Consider the following 20,621-nt stretch of genomic DNA (forward strand, 5'->3'; position numbering starts at 1 on the left):
TATGACATTTCTTCGCATTAATTTGCTCATTTATTTTTGTATATATTGTTACTTATAAACTTGCATTACCTTAGCAAAATCTGCATATATTAACTCATTCATTTTTGTATCTATTCATATCGCTTTATCTCTCCTATTTAAATGAACCAATACATGTGAAAATGAATTAAAGTTCTAAATTATTCCTTTATTATTTGACATTTGTCTCTACATTTCCACATTTATTTATTTCTCTTTATATTTCCACATTTATTTTGTTATTCTTTTACAGATTCATTATTTTTATGGCACTCCATTTGCTCTATAAATAGCCCCCTCCTCTTACCCTACTTGTCTATACCCCCCCCCCCCCCCCCATCATCCACAGTACTTTTCATTCACATTTTTCTTCATAACGATGTGTTCCCTCGTTCTCCACCATCTCCTTCACCATCATCACCTCCTCCCCTGCCTTCAGAGCACTGTCTTTTCCCCTTCTCTTTTCCCTTTGGCTCCTCTTCACATTCAGCATCTTCCAAGCCCTCAACCCCACCGTTAAGCCCCTCTTTCTCTGAAGCAATGACAGCCATCTCCATCTTAGCCTCTGGATCCTGCTTTCTCCCGCTGAGGCAGAAGAAGTTACCCAGGGAGATGACGATGGCTGACAGCGTGACCTCGCAGCCCGCCAACAGGAAGACGTGCATGTACTGATGGGTGGCATCCAAGAGGCGACCTGGTGGAGAGTACAATGATGTCAGTGTGAGTACTGGTTAGTGGTTAATTGTTCTCAACAGGCTGGACCCATGAAGTGAAGCAGATACCACAAGAAGGATATTGATATTTTGATGACGTATTCCACTGTATCACACATTCTCATGCATTCCTTCCATGCACTGACCTGCTCCAGGAGGTCCCAGTAGAACAGCAACAGCTTCCATCAGCAGCACCAGGCCTATGGCGCTGGAGAACTTCTCCGTCCCTACGATGGTCATGAGGACCTCGAACTGCAGTGCTCCCACCATACCGTAGGACATACCAAAGAAGATACAGAAGACCACCAGACCTGTATAGTCCTTCGCCTGCACGAAGAGCAACAGGAGATTCCTGAGTATGGTTTATAGAGGACAAACAGACCTAGCCCAACTATACCGTCAGTCAGATTTACAGTATTCACTATTCATGTTAGTGAACCGACCAGGGAAACAATCAACAGATTTCTATATAAATTAGATGACAGAATCTCTTCATTTTTAGTTTGCATCTTTCGTCTTGTGCAGCATTGTTACCTGAGATCCTATGATGTCGGTGAACCCGTTGAAGAGCATAGCGAAGCTGAACAGGTAGACGATTCTGGGCCGTACCCACTTCCGGCCCGCTATGAGTCCCGACACGGGCCGAGCGAACATGTCAACAAATCCCAAAATGGTGAGCAGCAATGCAGACTTTGTGTCTTCATAGCCCAGGCCTTTGGCGTAGCTGACCACAAACACAGGGGGCACAAACAAGCCCAGTACCATAATAGAAGCTGCTATGGTATAGATGAGGAAACCCCTGTCCCTGAACACGCTGAAGTCCAAAAGTTTCTTCTTTGGCTGGGGCTTCTTCTCCTCTGCAGCCATGGGAGTGCTTTCCTCCAGGTTCTTAGGAGGCAGCAGGGGCCTCATGAGGGCCCCGCAGGCACAGCAGTTGAGCAGTAAGCCCCCTAGTATGAGGAACCCGCCCCTCCAGCCATACTTGTACTGGAGAAGCTGTCCCAGTGGGGAGAGACAGCACAGCGCCACAGGGCTGCCCGCTGCTGCCAAGCCATTGGCCAGAGGACGTTTCTCACTAAAGTAGCGATTCAGCATTATCAGGGACGGCTGGAAGTTCAACGCCAGACCCAGACCTGAGGAGAGAGGCACCGGCAGAGTTATATGTTAGTAACACTGTCTAGCAAAAATGTGTTCTTCTCAGCCTCTGCATGAGGTTTTATGGTGTGAAGAAATCCGAGGGGAGATGTGCCAGGAGAACAGAGAAACATGTTCAAACAGGAAATCTGGAGAGAATGAAGTCTTTATTGCTGTTTTGTTTGTTAATGGGCTACAGTAAACCAGAATTACTTTGCATTCCTTGTATCTTTCCATAATTAATTTTGTCTGTTATGTATAAACAACAGATAAGAAATCAATATTTTTAAATACTCCAATTTCAGGCTGTATCAAAAAAACATGGTTCAATAAAGTAGTGTGATATCCTCGTTTCAGGTTCTGTGTCTAAAAATAACTATATTGAGAATTTTGATATTCTTAGAGTCTTCTAGTGATATTATGTTGTCATAAAAATCAAACATGTATACCACCTTACAGCACTGTCAGATAGTTAGATTAAATTAAAATGAATTAAAGTTCTAAATTATTCCTTTATTATTTGACATTTGTCTCTACATTTCCACATTTATTTATTTCTCTTTATATTTCCACATTTATTTTGTTATTCGCAGGCACAGCAGTTGAGCAGTATGCCTCCCTAGTATGAGGAACCCATTGTTATAAAATGAGGAATAAAAACGAAGCAGATGATTTGTTTTGTCCTTTGTTCGCACGCACCTGTGATGACTCCAGTGCAGAGGTAGATGTGAATGATACTGGTGGCAAAGGAGGCCAGAATCATTCCCAGCGAGGCAAAGAGCCCTCCAACCATCATCACCGGTCGACAGCCGAACCTGTTCACCAACACACTGCACACGGGGCCTGAAAGAAACACACACATCAGTCCGTAAGCACACGGTGCACACAAACGTGTAGTACGGTACTAACAGCTCATCACTACCCTGATGTACCTGTCCCATACAGCATGGCGAGCAGTATGGATGAGATCCAGGCTGTGTCACTGTAGCCGACATCAAACTCTCGGATCAGCTCCTTGAAGAAGACGCTGATGGCCTTGGGGAAGGCGTAGGAGAAGCCAGTGATGACGAAGCCACCGGCCAGCACCGCCCAACCCCAGCCGCCGTCCGGGGCCTTCACCCCGGGAGGTCCATCGTCCACCACTGCTCCTCCCATGATGCTCTCTGACTGCTATGTCGAGGTCAGTGGCTATGAACACTCTGGTTAAAAAGACACAGACTTATCCTTTAACTCGTGCTGTCACTCACGTTACTTCACGTTACTTCATAATGTTTCACATTATTTCAGAGCGTAGTCATGTCTGAGAGCGCTTCATGCTTACTATGGTTTAAAACTAGGAGGTCAAACAATATGTCCATATGTGTGTGTGGTTGATACATTCATCAGTGCAGAGCAGTGCATAGTTATTGGTCATCCAGCTGCTCATGTTAGAACTAGTTACTGTACACAATCCGCAAATCTAATGTTTTCCTTCAGTACATTTAAAACATGAGCTGACCAAAGGGCTTTACAAACAAAGGCAGAATAAATAAAATAAATAAATAAAGCAAACACACACACACACACAGATACACTCCCTAAATGCAGTCTCATCCTCTCGTTTCCTCCACAGACCTTTATCTCTGCCGTTTCTCCTCACAGTCCTCATTTGTCTCTCATTAATGGCATTCATACGTTGTACTCCCACAAGTGTGTTCAAAGTGTCAGCTCTGTGTAGTCAAGTGGAGTCATAAAGTTTATTTTTCTGCTGTATTTTACCATATTATGTTACTATGATCACAGTAAACATAAGTCCTTCTGTTATCTCTAACTGCTTATCCTTTAGAGGGTTGACAGTGCTGACAGAGTGTTTGCTTAAGGCCAAATTTTCGACAAATTACATTTTTCGATATTGTGTATGTTCTGGCCTTTACATCATATTCATACAGACGTTTTCTTAAGTCTGTATGAATATGATGTAAAGGCCAGAACATACACAATATCGAAAAATGTAATTTGCAATTACATATTTTTTCAACATGGTTCAGCCCTACCTGTCATGGATGACAACTGGGAAGCTGTTATTAGATTCATATTTATTTTTTACAATCAACACTTGTAATTATGAAGGCACTTGCAAATGACAAGGTAGTAAAAAATGTAAACAATACTTTGGTTTCATTTTTACCTCTTTACTTAAGATTTAATTAAACTTGTTTTTACAAAAAGAACCAAAACACTGGCAACGAGGAAGATTCTGGGTAGATAATAATGAGAATGAATATGACACAAAATTTAAATCATACCCTCTAAATTAAAAAGAACTCTGGTTTTGTTGGAAAACAAACTCTACTCTACTATTTTACAGGAAGAAACAGGAAGAAACAGTCATTCCTTCCCCTAACAGTCATTCCTGAGGTCATCACAGTTTCCTGTGACAAAAAGGATTAATGGGAATGAAATGCAGTGTGACCGCCCCACACTGGTCCTCTAACCCCCTGCTTTTTCCAGACATTGACATTTCCTGTCTGTCATTTACCAGTCACCTGACTCTACTCCACCCTGCACGTGTCCCTTATTCACCTGTCACTAGATCCCTGTTAGCCCAAGCACACACATATCAGACACTTTTGATCTGCTAGATTGTGTAACGGATGTGGTAAGGACCCAAAAGCAGTACGACAGACACACGGAGTAGTAGGAAGAAGCTTTATTCCAGGCAGTACACACAACAGGAAATCAGGCTGATGGAAGTCGGCGATGAGTTGAGGGTTGAAGATGTCACGAGTCAGGACCCCTGACCTCTCCTCCGGACCGTATCCCTCCCAGTCGACCAGGTATTGAAGGCCTCATCCCCAGTGGCGGGAGCGAAGCAGGCGATGAACCGAGTAGACAGGACCTCCTTCGATGAGGCGAGGGGGTGGCGGAGGAGGAGCTATCCCGGACAGGTTTGACCTTGGATACGTGGAACGTGGGGTGAATGCGTATGGATCTGGGGAGCTTGAGCCTCTCTGCTGCCGGGTTGATGATCTTCTGGATCTCGAAGGGTCCGATGAATCTGGGACCCAGCTTTTTGGACTCTACCCGGGTCGACAAACCACACCTTCTGGCCCACCTGGTAGGTGGGGTTGAGTGCGGTGCCGGTTAGCAGCCGTTGCGTAGCGATCGGCAGAACAGAGCAGGGCTGTTCGGGCCTTAGTCCAGGTTTGGCGGCAGATGAAGCTCTGGACCGAAGGGCAGGAAACCTCCCTCTCCAACGCGGGAAACAGGGAAGGCTGGAACCCATACGCGCACTGGAAGGGTGACAGGCCTGTGGCGGAGCTGCTCAGGGTGTTGTGGGCGTATTCAACCCACATCAGCTGGTGGGACCAGGATGTCGGTGGCCCCCAGCAGATCGCAGAACTCCAGAAGATGGAGGTGAACTGAGGACCTCGGTTGGAGACTACGTCGATTGGGATACCATGCAGGCGGAAAATGTGAAGGGAGATGAGTTCTGCCGTCTCCTTAGCAGACGGGAGCTTATGCAGAGGAATAAAGTGAGCCAACTTGCTGAACCTGTCGACCACTGTCAGGTTGGTGGTGTTGCCCTCATATGGTGGCAGACCAGTGACGAAGTCCAGGGAGATGTGAGACTGTGGACGATGAGGCACTGGGAGAGGCAGCATGAAGCCGGCCGGAGCCTGGTGAGAAGGCTTATGTTGATTGCAAAGCCGACGAGAGAAGAAGGCGCAGGGATGGAGCTTCTGATCAGCGGCAGAGCGTTGGGACAGTACAGCCCCAACCCCCACGTCCATCTTGATGCTGCCATTGGATACGATGTATTCCAGGAACGATACTGTGTGTATGTGAAAGTCGCACTTCTCCGCTTTCACGTAAAGGGAGTTTTCCAATAGGCATTTGTGGTATGCTCCAAAATATTTGATTTAACTACTTTAATAGTAATTTTTGCAACTGTAATATACGTGATAGTCACGTGGGTGAATGTTTCATATGCATTATGGAGAGATCAGTAAATGACAGCAGCACTCAGGTGGAACGGTTGGCACGGGAGCAGTTGCACCCCGTACTGTCTCTTTGGGGGTAACTTCCGCCCACATGCCAGATGCAGTCTGGATGATGAACTGAATGCTCCGTGTCGTTATTGCTGCTGCATTCATGCTGTATTTTACAGACATACTTTGTTGCTGTGGTACCAATCCTGGGACCCGTAACAAATTTTGGGGGCTCGTCCGGGATCTCTCTCCATAAGAATCATCAAGGGGAGCAGATCCAGTGATATCAGAACCACGAGGCCAAGGCGAGGTGACGTGATTACAGCCGTGACAACAGCTGGTGGGTGTCCACGAGGGGAGATCAGAGTCCAAGGAGGGTCTTCATTCTTCCAAGGGAACTGCACTGCTGTTTCATCACACACATCTTGTCCACCGCACGCAAAGAACTTGTATGGAACATCAAAAAGAACTTGTTCAAACTCTCGGACAGCGACGTATACCGGCTGGCACGGGACATCGCAACTGACAATCAAAGTACACCCGATCTGAAGTCCACAGATGAAGAAGGTTGTGTTGATTATATCCTTGACTATATGAACTCTTGATACTTTACTCAGTTTTGAGGATGGGGGAATGAGTCAGTTGTTAATGTTGAACGATTTGGTACGTGAGATAATTAATGATCGTAATACAGTTGTCATTGCAAATGGGGTAACTCAGGAACATGAGACACTCACAACTACATCAGATAACATCGTAGATCAAACTCCATGGTCACATTACGCTACCAGTGATATGTCAAACACCAGACACGATACTGCTACTCCAGCAGCCACAGTCCAGAACATACAGGACACTAACCGTAGCACAGACACCACCAGTCAAAGTGTGGACCAGCTCCAAGTAATGCATAATGAGCTAGGCAAGAGGCTACAATACTACAAAGATATAGCAAATGCAGCACATCACAGTCTAGGTGAGCCCATGCCACACCAACTGCCACGTCATATCCCAGCTACGTTCGATACTGAGAAGATGGTTTCTTTGAAGGACCTCTCCCATCTCCAGCGTAGGGAGTTTAAGATACATGGGGGGCAGATTGGGGACTAAAGCTCTGACATCACATATAGCAGTATCTGTAAGCAGATAGACGAGGGAGTCAGGGAGGGTTTCACAGGGACAGAAGTGATCCGAGCTGTGCTGAGGATAGTTAAACCAGGTGCCTTCAAAGACATGCTCACCCATAAAGATGACATCACAATCGGTGAACTCAAGGGCTTCCTCAGGCCTCATCTTGGTGAGAAGGCCAGTACGGAACTGTTCCAGGAACTAATGTGTGCAAAACAAAGTGAACAAGAACCGCCTCAACAGTTTCTGTATCGCATGATTGGACTCAAACAGAAAATCCTCTTTCAGTCAAAGCAGGCCAACACAGACATTCACTATGACCCGAAAACCATCCAGGAAGTTTTCCTTCACACCATCTACCAGGGCCTAGGGTCTAAACACACGGATATCAGACAACAGTTGAGACCACTCCTCTCGAACAATCAAGTGACTGATGAAGACATTGTCAGTCAAGTTATGAAGATTCTCAGCGACGAAAATGAGCACCAGCGCAGGCTAGGTTATGGTCTCCGACAGAAAGCAACACATTCACACATGACTGTAATGATTACATTACAGTCATGAAGAACACCAGACAATACAACAGCTCAGTGCTCAGGTTGAGACTCTGACCAACATGGTTGCAGCTTTAATGGACCAGCAAACGACAGCTATGCACATAACCCACCCAAAGTCTGTACCTGTCCAAGTGCTTGGTCAAACACACTGCCCTCTTACATCCATTCCCAGAAAAATTCCTCCCTCCACACCAGGCCAACACTCTCTCACAAGGAAGGGTAAAATACCCATCTGTATTAACTGTCTACACCAGGGCTTAGAGAACTGTAACCACTGTTTTGTATGTGGGGACCCAGGACATCGGGCTGTTGGCTGCTTAAAAAGAGCCAGGCAGCAGGGAAACAAGAACCGACCTCTGTTGAGGGACAACCAGAGGCCGTTCCAGAATTCCAGTCCCACCCAATAACCCCCATGTGTAAGCAGCGTTACTCAAAACGCCAAAGATGTGACAAGAGAGCTGGTGACACTTTCCCCCAAGAAACACCAGAAACCCCTGACATGACCATACGCACAGCACCACTGATAGGCAGAAAAAGTTTGCTCAAATGTTTTATCAGTGGCTATGCAGCTACAGTGTTGCTTGATTCTGGCTCACAAGTAAGCATCATTGACAGGTCGTGGAGAGAGACATTTATCCCCAACTACCCAGCACGACCACTAGAAGAGCTCCTTGACCAAGGGGAAAGCCTTAATGTATATGCTGCCAATGGACAGTCAATTCCATATGACGGATGGGTGGAGCTTACAGTCAACCTCATTGGAAACGACAACCCACACCTTGCAATTCAGGTCCCCTTCCTGGTCAGCCAGCTCAGTCTCCCCCAGCCTTTATTAGGAGCTAATGTTCTCCAGGAAATAATAAATGGACAAGAGTCTTCGACTGATGCACACACCACTATTATAGGTCTTCTTCGAAGAGCCCTTGGAGTGGAAGAAGAACAAGCCGAAGCGATGGTTGATTCCCAGGCCCAAAAGACACCAGACCACAGTTTGGCAACAATCAGAGTAGGCAGGGAAGATGTGACTATCCCAGCTGGAAAAACATTATGTGTACGGTGCAGAGTACCACCTAGCTTCAACGCCTCTGACTCTGTTGTCCTATATGAATCCCCAGAAGAAAGTACTAGCTTAGAACAGCTGAGTGTGGGGGAAGGCCTCTTAGAGATCAGTAAGAATAGGTGGCCTCTTGTTCATGTGCCCATCTCCAATCACACTAAGCATGAAATCACCCTCCCAAAGAGAACTCTGTTGGGCTCCATCGAACATGTAGCTAAAGTTATAGAGATGGGTGAGACAATGACACCACAAGTAGAGACACCACAGGTTACAACAGTAAGGGCTGACGTCCATAAAGTCACCGCTCCCAGGGTTCCCACAAATGAGCCGTGGCGACCACCTGTTGACCTCAGTCATCTTACTCTAGAGCAACAACATCTAGTTGAGGAGATGCTACATGAGGAGGCAGCAGCATTTGCCCAAGACAGCAGTGATATTGGATGCATCCCCTCTCTCCAGATGTCAGTCCGGCTCAGCGATGATATTCCCGTCCAGAAAGCTTATACTTCCATTCCTAAGCCACTTTACAAGGAAGTAAAAGAATACATCCAGGAGTTGTTAGTGAAAGGATGGATTGTAAAGTCTAAGTCACCATATGCCGCCCCTATTGTTTGTGTCAGAAAAAAAGATGGATCATTGCGCCTTTGTATTGACTACCGACTGCTTAACAAAAAGACTGTGCCAGACAGACATCCCCTTCCCCGTATTCAGGACTTGATTGACTCGCTTGGGGGCTAAAGCTGGTTTTCCATCTTAGACCAGGGCAAAGCCTACCACCAAGCCTTTATGGCCGAAGGTTCGAGACATCTCACTGCCTTCAGGACCCCTTGGGGTTTATACGAATGGGTCAGAATACCGTTCGGGTTGTCAAATGCACCAGCAGCCTTCCAAAGAAGCATGGAGGAAATGCTTGAGACGCTGAGGGATGAGTGTTGCATCCCTTATCTCAATGATGTCCTCTGCTTCTCGAGGTCATTCGAAGGGCATGTTGAGGTGCTGCGCCGTGTACTCCAAGCCCTACAGTGCCACGGGGTTAAGTTGAGGCCAGAAAAGTGTGAGTTATTCCGCAACGAGGTCAGGTACGTTGGTAGGCTGGTGTCTGCAAATGGAGTGAGAGTGGATCCAAAAGATGTTGAGGCAGTTCAAGCATTGAAGGAGAAAACTCCAAGGACAGTAGGAGATGTTCGGAGGCTGCTAGGTTTCCTTAGCTATTACCGAGCATACGTACAAGACTTCTCACGTATAGCAAGACCACTATATGAGCTGCTCCAGGTAAAGCCCAATTCGCCACAACCCAAGCCTGTCAGGGGGAAAACAAAGGGCCCTCAACTGCTTTCACGTAGCCCAGTGGAATGGAATAATCAACACCAGCAGATTCTTGAGCGCCTCATAAACATTCTAACAAACCCACCAGTGCTAGGGTACCCAGACTTCAACCAACCCTTTATACTTCACACCGATGCCTCTCAACAAGGTCTGGGAGCAATCCTCTACCAGAACCAGGACGGGAAGATGAGGGTGATTGGTTATGGGTCTCGCACGTTGACACCAGCAGAGCAGAGTTACCATCTCCACAGTGGTAAGCTTGAGTTCTTAGCCTTAAAGTGGGCAGTTTGTGATAAATTTAGGGACTACCTGTTTTATGCCCCTCACTTCACTATCTTCACCGATAACAATCCCTTGACTTACGTAATGAGCACGGCTAAGCTTAATGCAGTAGGACATCGCTGGGTTGGTCAGCTTTCAGACTTTCACTTTGAAATAAGATACAAGCCAGGCAAACTGAATATTGATGCAGATACCCTTTCTCGTTGTCCCCATGATATCAATGCCTACATGAGTCAGTGTTCAGAGTGATTGTCAGAGGAGGCAGTGTGCGCCACCTGGGAGGGTGCTAGAACAGCCCAGCAGGGGGAAGTAGCATGGGTAGCCAGCCTTAACATCACCTCTCAACAACAGACACACACAGAACCTTTCCCTGTAATTGACCATAATGAACTGGTAGACGAGCAGCGAAAAGATCCTGTCATTGGGAAAATGTATGAGTTAAAAGAGAATGACACAGAACTGACTGACGACAGACGCAGGTCTTTGGACAAACACACAAGAAAACTCTCAAGAGAGTGGAGCAGGCTGTATATAGAAAATGGCCTCCTATACAGGAAAAGACTTGGTCGCAAACAGCTAGTCTTGCCAGCCACCTATAGACAGCTTGGTGATAACCCAGTCTATAAAGTGAGTCCTGAGACAGGGGGCCGGCCCATCCGCACTCTCCACCGAAACTTGTTGCTTCAAGTAAATGACTTGCCTGTAGAGCAACCAACCTCAAGAAAGGGAACCTCAAAACCCTTGAGAACAAGTGAACAGATGCAGAACCATGACACAACAGACTCAGATGACGAAGAGGAAAGACCACGGTATTGGCTACGGATGCCAAGGGAAGTATTAAGAGTTGGAAATGACATACCGAACCAAAGAGTCAGCTGTGAGACCCAAAACCACCCTGAGCAGATCGGAGCTTACCTGGAGGAACCTGTTCTCGATGAGCCTGCATCTGAAAGGGGAAGTGTCGTTGAGGAAGCACAAGGACAAGATGACAGAGTGCCGTGCACTGAGGAACACCAGCCTTACAATGAGCAGGAGCAGTCTCAGGCTTATGACTCAAACATAGAGGTCCAAGGGACTCAGCCTACATTGAGGAGGTCTACTAGAGACAGACGCCCTGGCCAGATGTTCACTTACACCTCCCTGGGTCAACCAACTTACCAGCCACGTGTCACTGTGAATGCAATAGGGACTCAGCCCATAGTTTACACTCACCAGTATCCACAGTCTTACTTACAACCATTTCATTCCACACCTATCATTCATCCTACATACTTGCCAATCATCTATCCTATCCACTGTTATTGAATGATTGATAGACACCTACATTTACATATGTTTATCATTACTAATGTGCCTTCAGATTTTGAGTAATTATAAGCTTTGTATTTGATGTTTCGAATGTTATTGTGAGTTATTGAAAACTGTGTTACTAATAGCAAGTGTCAGGAGCCACTTTTTGTTTGTGGGGGAGTGTGTGGTATGCTCCAAAATATTTGATTTAACTACTTTAATAGTCATTTTTGCAACTATAATATACGTGATAGTCACGTGGGTGAATGTTTCATATGCATTATGGAGAGATCAGTAAATGACAGCAGCACTCAGGTGGAACGGTTGGCATGGGAGCAGTTGCACCCCGTACTGTCTCTTTGGGGGTAACTTCCGCCCACATGCCAGATGCAGTCTGGATGATGAACTGAATGCTCCATGTCGTTATTGCTGCTGCATTCATGCTGTATTTTACAGACATACTTTGTTGCTGTGGTACCAATCCTGGGACCCGTAACACATTGAAGCACGGATTGGACGTGGTGCACGCGTTCCTCTTGGGTCTTGGAAAAAATGAGGATGTCATCGAGATAGACGAACACGGGACGGTCCAACATGTCCCGGAGCACATCGTTCACAAGGGCCTGGAAGACAGCGGGGGCGTTGGTTAAGCCGAAGGGCATAACTAGGTACTCGTAGTGTCCTTTAGGTGTGTTGAATGCCGTTTTCCATTCATCCCCCTCTCTGATCCGGATCAGGTGATAGGCGTTGCGGAGGTCGAGCTTGGAGAAGATGGTGGCCCCCTGAAGCAATTCAAAGGCTGTCGTGATGAGTGGTAATCACGACAGTCGATGCAGGGTCTGAGAGTCTTGTCCTTCTCCACGAAAAAGAGCCCAGACCCTGCAGGAGACGACGAAGGGCAGATGAGACCGGCAGCCAGGGAGCCGTTGATATAGTCGTTCATAGCCTCTCTTTCTGGAGCGGACAGGGAGTAGAGACGTCCCTTAGGTGGGGAAGTACCAGGCTGGAGGTCAATGGCACAATCATATGGACGGTGGGGAGGCAGAGACATGGCCTTGGACTTGTTGAATACTTCTTCAAAGTTCAAGTATTCGGCAGGAACCCCCGTAAGTTCAGGCGTGGAGTTGGTGAGAGGATATTGTGGTGCGGCGGCTTGCTTCAGGGCAGACAAGTTGACAGGAGGGACTCCAACCCCGGAAGGCCCCCGTAGACCAGTCAATGTGGGGGTTGTGTCGACGAAGCCAGGGATATCCCAGAATGAGGTGGATACGAGGGGATTGCAGGATGTAGAAGCTGATGGTCTCATGGTGGTTGCCGGACAGGAGCATGTGGACCGGAACCGTTTGATGTGAGACTGCCCCCAGAAGATGACCGTCGAGGGCGCTGGCAGGAACAGACTGGGAGAGAGGTATCCGGTCGATCCCCAACTGTAGAGAGAGTCCTTCATCCATAATTGAAGCGTCTGCTCCAGAGTCGTGGAAGGTGGTAATAGTCTGAGGACCCCCGGATAGAAGTAGCTTGGCATGGAATAATGGTCTTTGGCAGAAGGAGGCTAGGGAAACGGCTCGACTCACCAGTACCTCATTAATTACTGGTGAGCCCAGGCTTACACTGGGCAGTTATGAACAAAATGGCCGGGCTGGCCACAGTACATACAGAGATTACCCCGACGACTCCGCTCTCGTTCCTCCGTGGAAAGTCTGGTGCCTCCCACTTGCATGGGGTCGGTCTCTCGAGGAGGCAGGAGGGTTGGCATGTAGTCAGGGGTGGTTGGACGAGTGAGACGAGAAGGTGGGCTTCGGCTGGGATGTTCCGGGCGCCATCCAATCTGGAGGTTACCTCGATAAGCCCATCCAGAGAAGGGGGTAACTCGAAGGAGATCAGTTCATCTTTGACGTAATCTGCTAGACCAAGCAAATATGCGTCACACTGAGCGGCCATGTTCCAAGAACTTAAACGTGCCTTGGTCCGGAAATCGATAGCATAGTCTGTGACAGGTTGGTTACCTTGCTGAAGCCCCAGTAGTCCGCCGGCGGCGTCCAGTCCCAAGAAAACCATCCTGAAGACCTTGCGTAGCTCGTCGGAGAAGGTCCGGAAGGAAGCACAGGCAGGCGTCCAGCTCTCCCCGTCAGGTGGTTAATGGTGAATACCACTCTAGCATCCTCTGAAGCGAAGGTGTGGGGCTGCAACGCAAACAGGATGGAGCAGTTTGTCAAGAATGCGTTGCAACCCTCAGGATCCCCAGCATAACGTTCCAGCACCCCAACTCGGGGTTCCGAGACGGACGTTGAACGAGCTGTGATACAAAATCACAGTAAGATCTCATTGAGATCTTAAACATTATGCGATATGCAACATATATAACATATATTGCTACTTATTACTTTTTTTTTCAACTGCAAATTATGTAGTTTGTCAACATCTGTTTTATCTAATAAGATACTGTTTTTACTCACTTAATTATGCTGATTTAAGCCATGACTGGACCTAAAAAAAACTCTGTAACAGCGAGTGGACTGAAAAAACAATTGTTACCAAAAGCTTTATTTGTGTTTGCAATATTAATAGTTTATATAAAAAAAGATTGATACGATGGGTTGGCGTCCATGTGCAGATACAATATCGCTATCCAAAATATCGTGATAATATGCTGTATTGATTTTTGGAAATGTTGATTTTCAAATCCGATTTTCTTGTAGTTCAGAATGTCCAGTAGCCTCTGCACTGCAGTCATTGGCACTTCTAAACCTGCTGTTGGCTGTGGAGGCTTAAGACAGACATGTTCATCGTCTTTGACTAAACTGCATGGGACAATCACGATAATCCCACCAGTTCACCCTCCGCTGTGCAGTCGTTACAACAACCAGTTACTATCCGTAGTGCTTCCAACTGCTTTCCTCCAATCCCCTCCCATAGACCCAGGGCCGGATTAACCAATGGGTTTTATGGGCACGTGCCCAGGGCCCCGCCCAGCCAGAGGGCCCAAGACTCGTCCGAATTTTATTTTTATTTATTTTTTTATTTTTTTCGGGCGGGCCCCTTTAAGTTGCGAATGAGTCAATATCAGCGCACGCCGGTTGCCTCGGTTTCAATTAGAAACGTTTACCAAGTATCCCCTGTTTGAGTGTAGCGGAATGTACTGTACAGGCTGTAAACTACACTGTTTCTCTAAAAATCAGTTTGATCGATGAAATACTGTGTTCATTGGTGTTTTCATTAACACATATTAATGTATATTGTACATCATAAGTAAAGATCTCTGCGCCTTCACTTTACATTCATGTTGTGTGTCAGATGGTGTTTGTTTAGGGGGGAATTTAATACGGTTGCACTGACATTTTATCAATGGGTATGGTATGAACTTACTCCCGCCAAATCTCCGCAACGTATTTACTACTGTTCCGCTGGTGCAACATAGTTACATGCCCCCACCCCTTTTCTCTCTCACGTTGCTAACATTAACGGCAAAACTTAACAAACTTAGTGCAAACATGAGTGAAAGAAGTGGATGGAGCAAACGAAAAAAGAAAAGAGAAAAAGAAGAAAAGAATGCGTCAATGCTAAGGAGCCTGCCATCAATAAACACCTTTTTTACACGACAGAATACTTCTGTGGTGGTTGAGCAAGATGTCAGACTACAAGACCAAACCGTTAGCCAAGAGGCCAGAATGGACTTTAACTGCAGCTCTCCACCGCCGCCACCACCTGAGGAGCCTATCTGCAGCTCGCTCCCCTCTTCTGACGATAACTGCTCTCAGCCTCAGCCTAAAACATGGATGTACACAGAAACTGATCCGGCTATATGGGGGACGATAACAGAGGAAGCTCGCGGCGTTCTGATTGACAGGGGGCTTGCAGCGTTCCAGAATCGTGGGAAAAAGTATCCCGCATCAGTCCGCGATGGGGGCTTGGGAGGTAGGGTTCGCTCGCTCACGAATGACATCTTTGAGTGTGCTCTCCACAATGGCGAGAAAGTTACAAGAGAGTGGTTAGTGTACTCGCCTTCCACTGGAAATGTATTCTGCTTTCCATGCATGCTATTTTCTCTGAAAAAGAACCAATTAGTTTCTGGTTTCTCGGATTGGAAACACCCTGAACGTCTTCTTGACCATGAAAAGAGCTGCCAGCATTCAGAATGCATGTTAACGTTCCATCACCGCTCTGTCACTGGTGGCAAGGGGGCCATAAATGCAGAACTGGTGCAGCAGCTAGAGGGTGAGAAACGATATTGGCGAGAGGTTTTGAAACGGGTGATTGCAGTGATCCAGTTCCTCTCTGAACGTGGACTAGCCTTTCGGGGGGATAACGAGTTACTTGGCTCGCCACACAATGGCAATTTCTTAGGCATGTTGGAGGTCATCTCTAAATTTGATCCATTTTTAGCTGAGCATATTAGCAAATATGGGCAGAGGGGTAGGGGCATTGTGTCTTACCTGTCCTCCACTACGTGCGAGGACTTAATTCAGCAAATGGGCGAAAAACTCAAAGCCACTATAGCTGCAGAGATACGAGAGGCAAAGTATTTCTCTTTGATTGTGGATTCTACTCCTGATCTCTCACACACTGACCAGCTGACCTTCGTCTTTAGGTTTGTCAGTAAAGAGGGCAGCGTAGTCGAACGAGTCCTTGGCTTTGAGCCAATTGAGAGTCACACAGGGGAAAGTCTGGCTGACACTGTACTAGCTATGGTTGATAGTCTAAACGTAGACCTCGCTAATTGTCGAGGTCAGGCCTACGATAATGCCAGTAACATGTCGGGGCGTTATAATGGGCTGCAAGCTCATTTAAAAAACAAAAATCCTTTAATCCATTACATACCATGTGCAGCACACTCACTCAATTTGGTGGGCACAAATACTGTAGAAGACTGCTGCCCAGTTGCAAGTAGTTTTTTTGATCTATTACAGTCCCTGTACGCATTTTGCGCAGCTTCCACACATAGATGGGCCCGTTTTTTCAAGAACGCGGACATTAAGGTTGACTCGACGCTGAAATCACTTTCATCCACTCGATGGAGTGCTCGTGCAGATTCATCCAAGGCACTTTGTGGAAATTATGCACAGATTAGGGCCATACTTAAGTGTATGTCAGATGACATGGGTGAGAATCGTAAAACACGGGATGAGGCAGCTGCTTTGTGGTCGAAGTTAGGCAGTCTTGACATGGCATTCATGGCGCAGTTTTGGAACTGTATTTTAAGCAGATTCAAAGTCACAAGTGAGTCATTGCAAAGGGTTGACATAGATCTGATGACAGCTATACGCCTTCTGGACTCTTTACGATCATGGGTTATGTCACTTCGCGACCAATTTCACCAATTTGAAAACTCTGCAAAGACCATTCCCGATGTTTGCCAGTCATATAGAGATGAACTGCATCGTAGCAAAAAGCGCAAAGTTTTTTCTGACGAAAGCACACGACACGAAATAACACTGACAGGCCAAGAGCAATATCAGGTAGCAACATTCAATGTCATAATTGACAAACTGGTTAGCTGCCTGGGGCACAGAATGGACGCATATCGGGATGTTTTGGACAAATTTAAGGTGCTCTTTATGGAAACTGACAATTTGACCAGTATCCGTGAACAGGCAGAAGTGCTCTGCATGTCATACCCATCTGATTTAGATGTCGACTTGGCCAATGAAATAATCCAGTTCAGAAGCTTCATACAAAACGAACAGGATAAGTCTCCTCAAAAGCTTTTGAAGATGATCTTAAAACATGGTCTGCAATCAACTTTCCCAAGCGTTTTTATAGCTCTCCGTATTTTTTTGACCCTGCCTGTGACAAATTGTGAAGGGGAACGATCATTTTCACATCTGGCCAGAATTAAAAATGAGCTTAGAACGACACAGACGCAACAGCGCCTCAGCGCGCTGTCACTCATGGCCATCGAGACGGAGCTACTCAGGAGCCTGGAATTCGATGAAGTTATCACTGACTTTGCTAATAGGAGAGCCCGTAAGAAGTTTTTCTAACAGGTGCGTCTGGGAGGGAGACATAAACATATATATATTATTTCTCATTTAATGTTACATATTTGTATTCAGACTTACTTCTGTTTACTAACTTCTACGTGTAATGTATTGCCATTCATTATATAGACATACCCTGGCGGAGAGGAGTACTAGTTTAAGGATCAAGATGAAAGAGAGGACAGAAGTGGGGAAATCAGAAAGACAGACAACCAGACCGTGATAGGGGATCCTGAGTGAAGAAAGGAGACCAAGGGATGATGCCAGTCACATTAAAAAACTCTATGTTCATATGTTCATTCAGCAATTCATAAGTTGATAGGGCTAGGCTAGTATAAACTGAATAAACAAATCGAATAAACAAATAATTAAAGTATTTCATTTTGATGGTGATGGTTTTAGCATATCATTTAGCTTTGTTAAATGTTTCTTTGTCTTGTTTTAGCATATAATGCTTTGTTGATAATATGCAATAGAAACATTTCTGTTCTGTTGTGACATAGGCTACAATAGGCCTAATCATTAATAATAAAAAACACCTGCCACAGCACTGGGGTTTTTTTCGGGGGGGGCATCCAACATTTGTGCCCAGGGTCCTGTGACTGCTTAATCCGGGCCTGCATAGACCCAGTCACATCATCCACGGTTTCCATGACCCCAGTGTGATCCATGCAACATTCTGTCAGGAGACCCACGTATCACCGCCCATACTAAAATAAGACCCTTACATTCCGCCCTGCTCGCACGCACTGATAAGCAGATGAAAGGCACTTGGATGTTGTCCTGCATTGTGTGATAGAGTAATAGACACAGCAGAAAAAAAGGAAACAATCCAACCCCCGCCTGACTACACCATCCGTTTTGAGCGCCTAACTTATTTCTTTAACAAATACAACAGTCTGCCAAGAGTTTAACCTAAATCATTTTGTGGGTTATAATGTTCAGATATCTGGCCATTACAACTCATTACGGCCTTGGGGAAGGCGTAGGAGAAGCCAGTGATGACGAAGCCACCGGCCAGCACCGCCCAACCCCAGCCGCCGTCCGGGGCCTTCACCCGGGAGGTCCATCGTCCACCACTGCCTGCTCCTCCCATGATGCTCTCTGACTGCTATGTCAAGGTCAGTGGCTATGAACACTCTGGTTGAAAAGACACAGACTTATCCTTTAACTCGTGCTGTCACTCACGTTACTTCACGTTACTTCACGTTACTTCATAATGTTTCACATTATTTCAGAGCGTAGTCATGTCTGAGAACGCTTCATGCTTACTATGGTTTAAAACTAGGAGGTCAAACAATATGTCCATATGTGTGTGTGGTTGATACATTCATCAGTGCAGAGCAGTGCATAGTTATTGGTCATCCAGCTGCTCATGTTAGAACTAGTTACTGTACACAATCCGCAAATCTAATGTTTTCCTTCAGTACATTTAAAACATGAGCTGACCAAAGGGCTTTACAAACAAAGCAATAAAGCATGTGAACACAGGCAGCGAAGATCAATGAGCAGCCTAATGCAACAACCAATAGTCAACCATTTAGTAGTCGCACATTAAGTACACCCATGAGCCAAGTTGTCACACACACACACACACACACACACACACACACACACACACACACGCACACACACACACACACACACACACACACACACACACACACACACACACACACACACAGATACACCCCCTAAATGCAGTCTCATCCTCTCGTTTCCTCCACAGACCTTTATCTCTGCCGTTTCTCCTCACAGTCCTCATTTGTCTCTCATTAATGGCATTCATACGTTGTACTCCCACAAGTGTGTTCAAAGTGTCAGCTCTGTGTAGTCAAGTGGAGTCATAAAGTTTATTTTTCTGATGTATTTTACCATATTATGTTACTATGATCACAGTAAACATAAGTCCTTCTGTTATCTCTAACTGCTTATCCTTTAGAGGGTTGACAGTGCTGACAGAGTGTTTGCTTAAGGCCAAATTTGCGACAAATTAAATTTTTCGATGAAATATTGTGTATGTTCTGGCATTTACATCATATTTATATATACAGACTTAAGAAAACGTCTTTGTTTGGAACAGATCGCCGCAAAAATCACACCATAATTAGTTTAATATGGGTTTCATGATATGAGAATAATGGTGTAAAATCATTCTCTCTTTCATTCTCATTCTCATTAATATCACAAATCATATCGCAACTGGAATATCAGTCAAAGTATTTGCAATTACATATTTCCGCGAGTTCAATCATAGTTTAAAAGGGTTTGTATGTTCAATAAAGGCTATATAATATGTATACCGGCGGCGGCGTTTGTTACGAAGTGTAGGTGATTATCACTTATAGGACAGTAAAACAGAGGAAATTCATCATCTTCAGGTATGCGGCCGAGCGCACGTAGGCAGTGCGACTGGTTGTGACTCATTACAGCCGTAGAAGGACGTTTGCATCATCACCGACCTCAGCAGGAAACGAGTCAGCTTTTAAGAACGTCCGCTTTGATAACTTGAGTTAGTCTTAGTTTGTTGTTGAGTTGGTTAGTTGGTTAGACTGATGAACAATAAGTATTCTAACTTATTGTTTATGTATTTCAATAACTCCTATTGGTGTTATGTCTGCATTAGACATAGCCACCTACTTTCACTTGTTGAGGCGGGTTTACTGCTCATCCTGGGTGTAACGCGACAGAAGAACAGATGTGGATCCAAAATTCACTTCAAAGCCTGGTGGCCTACGTGAGGACCGAGGCGTAGGTCTCAATGTGCATCCCAGCAGACTATAATGGTCCAGTTTGATTGACCATCAAGCGACATCAGCAATAATAACATGCTTTAACAATTTGAACTATCCCAAGGCTAAGCATCTCTATCACACTTATAATAATACATTTTTACATTACATTAATATACTACTCTTCACTCGCATCAGCCGTTATGCCTACCTGTTACTCTGGCGAACATCAGTCTAAAAGAGACTGAGAGACGGCCGTAACACAGACAAACATGAACAAGAACCATTGTTTCAAATTTAAAAAAAAAGAAGTAATCACCGGGCAGCTAAAGATGCTTGACCTACCTGCTGAGATGCTGTCTTCGTCCTTCACACGCGCTTCTACATAACCGCGTGAGCGAGCCTCCGTCGCTGGCTTTATCATACGACGGCGCA

At 45.8% G+C, this 20,621-nt stretch overlaps 1 protein-coding gene across 1 annotated transcript; it reads right to left on the reverse strand.

The window, feature by feature from the left end:
• Window positions 1-362: 362 nt before the first annotated feature.
• LOC129093335 (monocarboxylate transporter 4-like) lies at window positions 363-20,602 on the reverse strand. Its single transcript, XM_054601333.1, is given in 7 exon segments — window positions 363-484; window positions 486-712; window positions 878-1,058; window positions 1,266-1,864; window positions 2,565-2,708; window positions 2,798-3,064; window positions 20,532-20,602. Coding segments are annotated over 6 exon segments (1,485 nt in total). The 5' UTR covers window positions 3,021-3,064; window positions 20,532-20,602; the 3' UTR covers window positions 363-373.
• Between the last annotated feature and the right edge of the window lie 19 nt (window positions 20,603-20,621).

The sequence above is a fragment of the Anoplopoma fimbria genome, chromosome 7 (assembly GCF_027596085.1).
Source record: "Anoplopoma fimbria isolate UVic2021 breed Golden Eagle Sablefish chromosome 7, Afim_UVic_2022, whole genome shotgun sequence".
Classification (NCBI taxonomy): Eukaryota; Metazoa; Chordata; class Actinopteri; order Perciformes; family Anoplopomatidae; genus Anoplopoma; species Anoplopoma fimbria.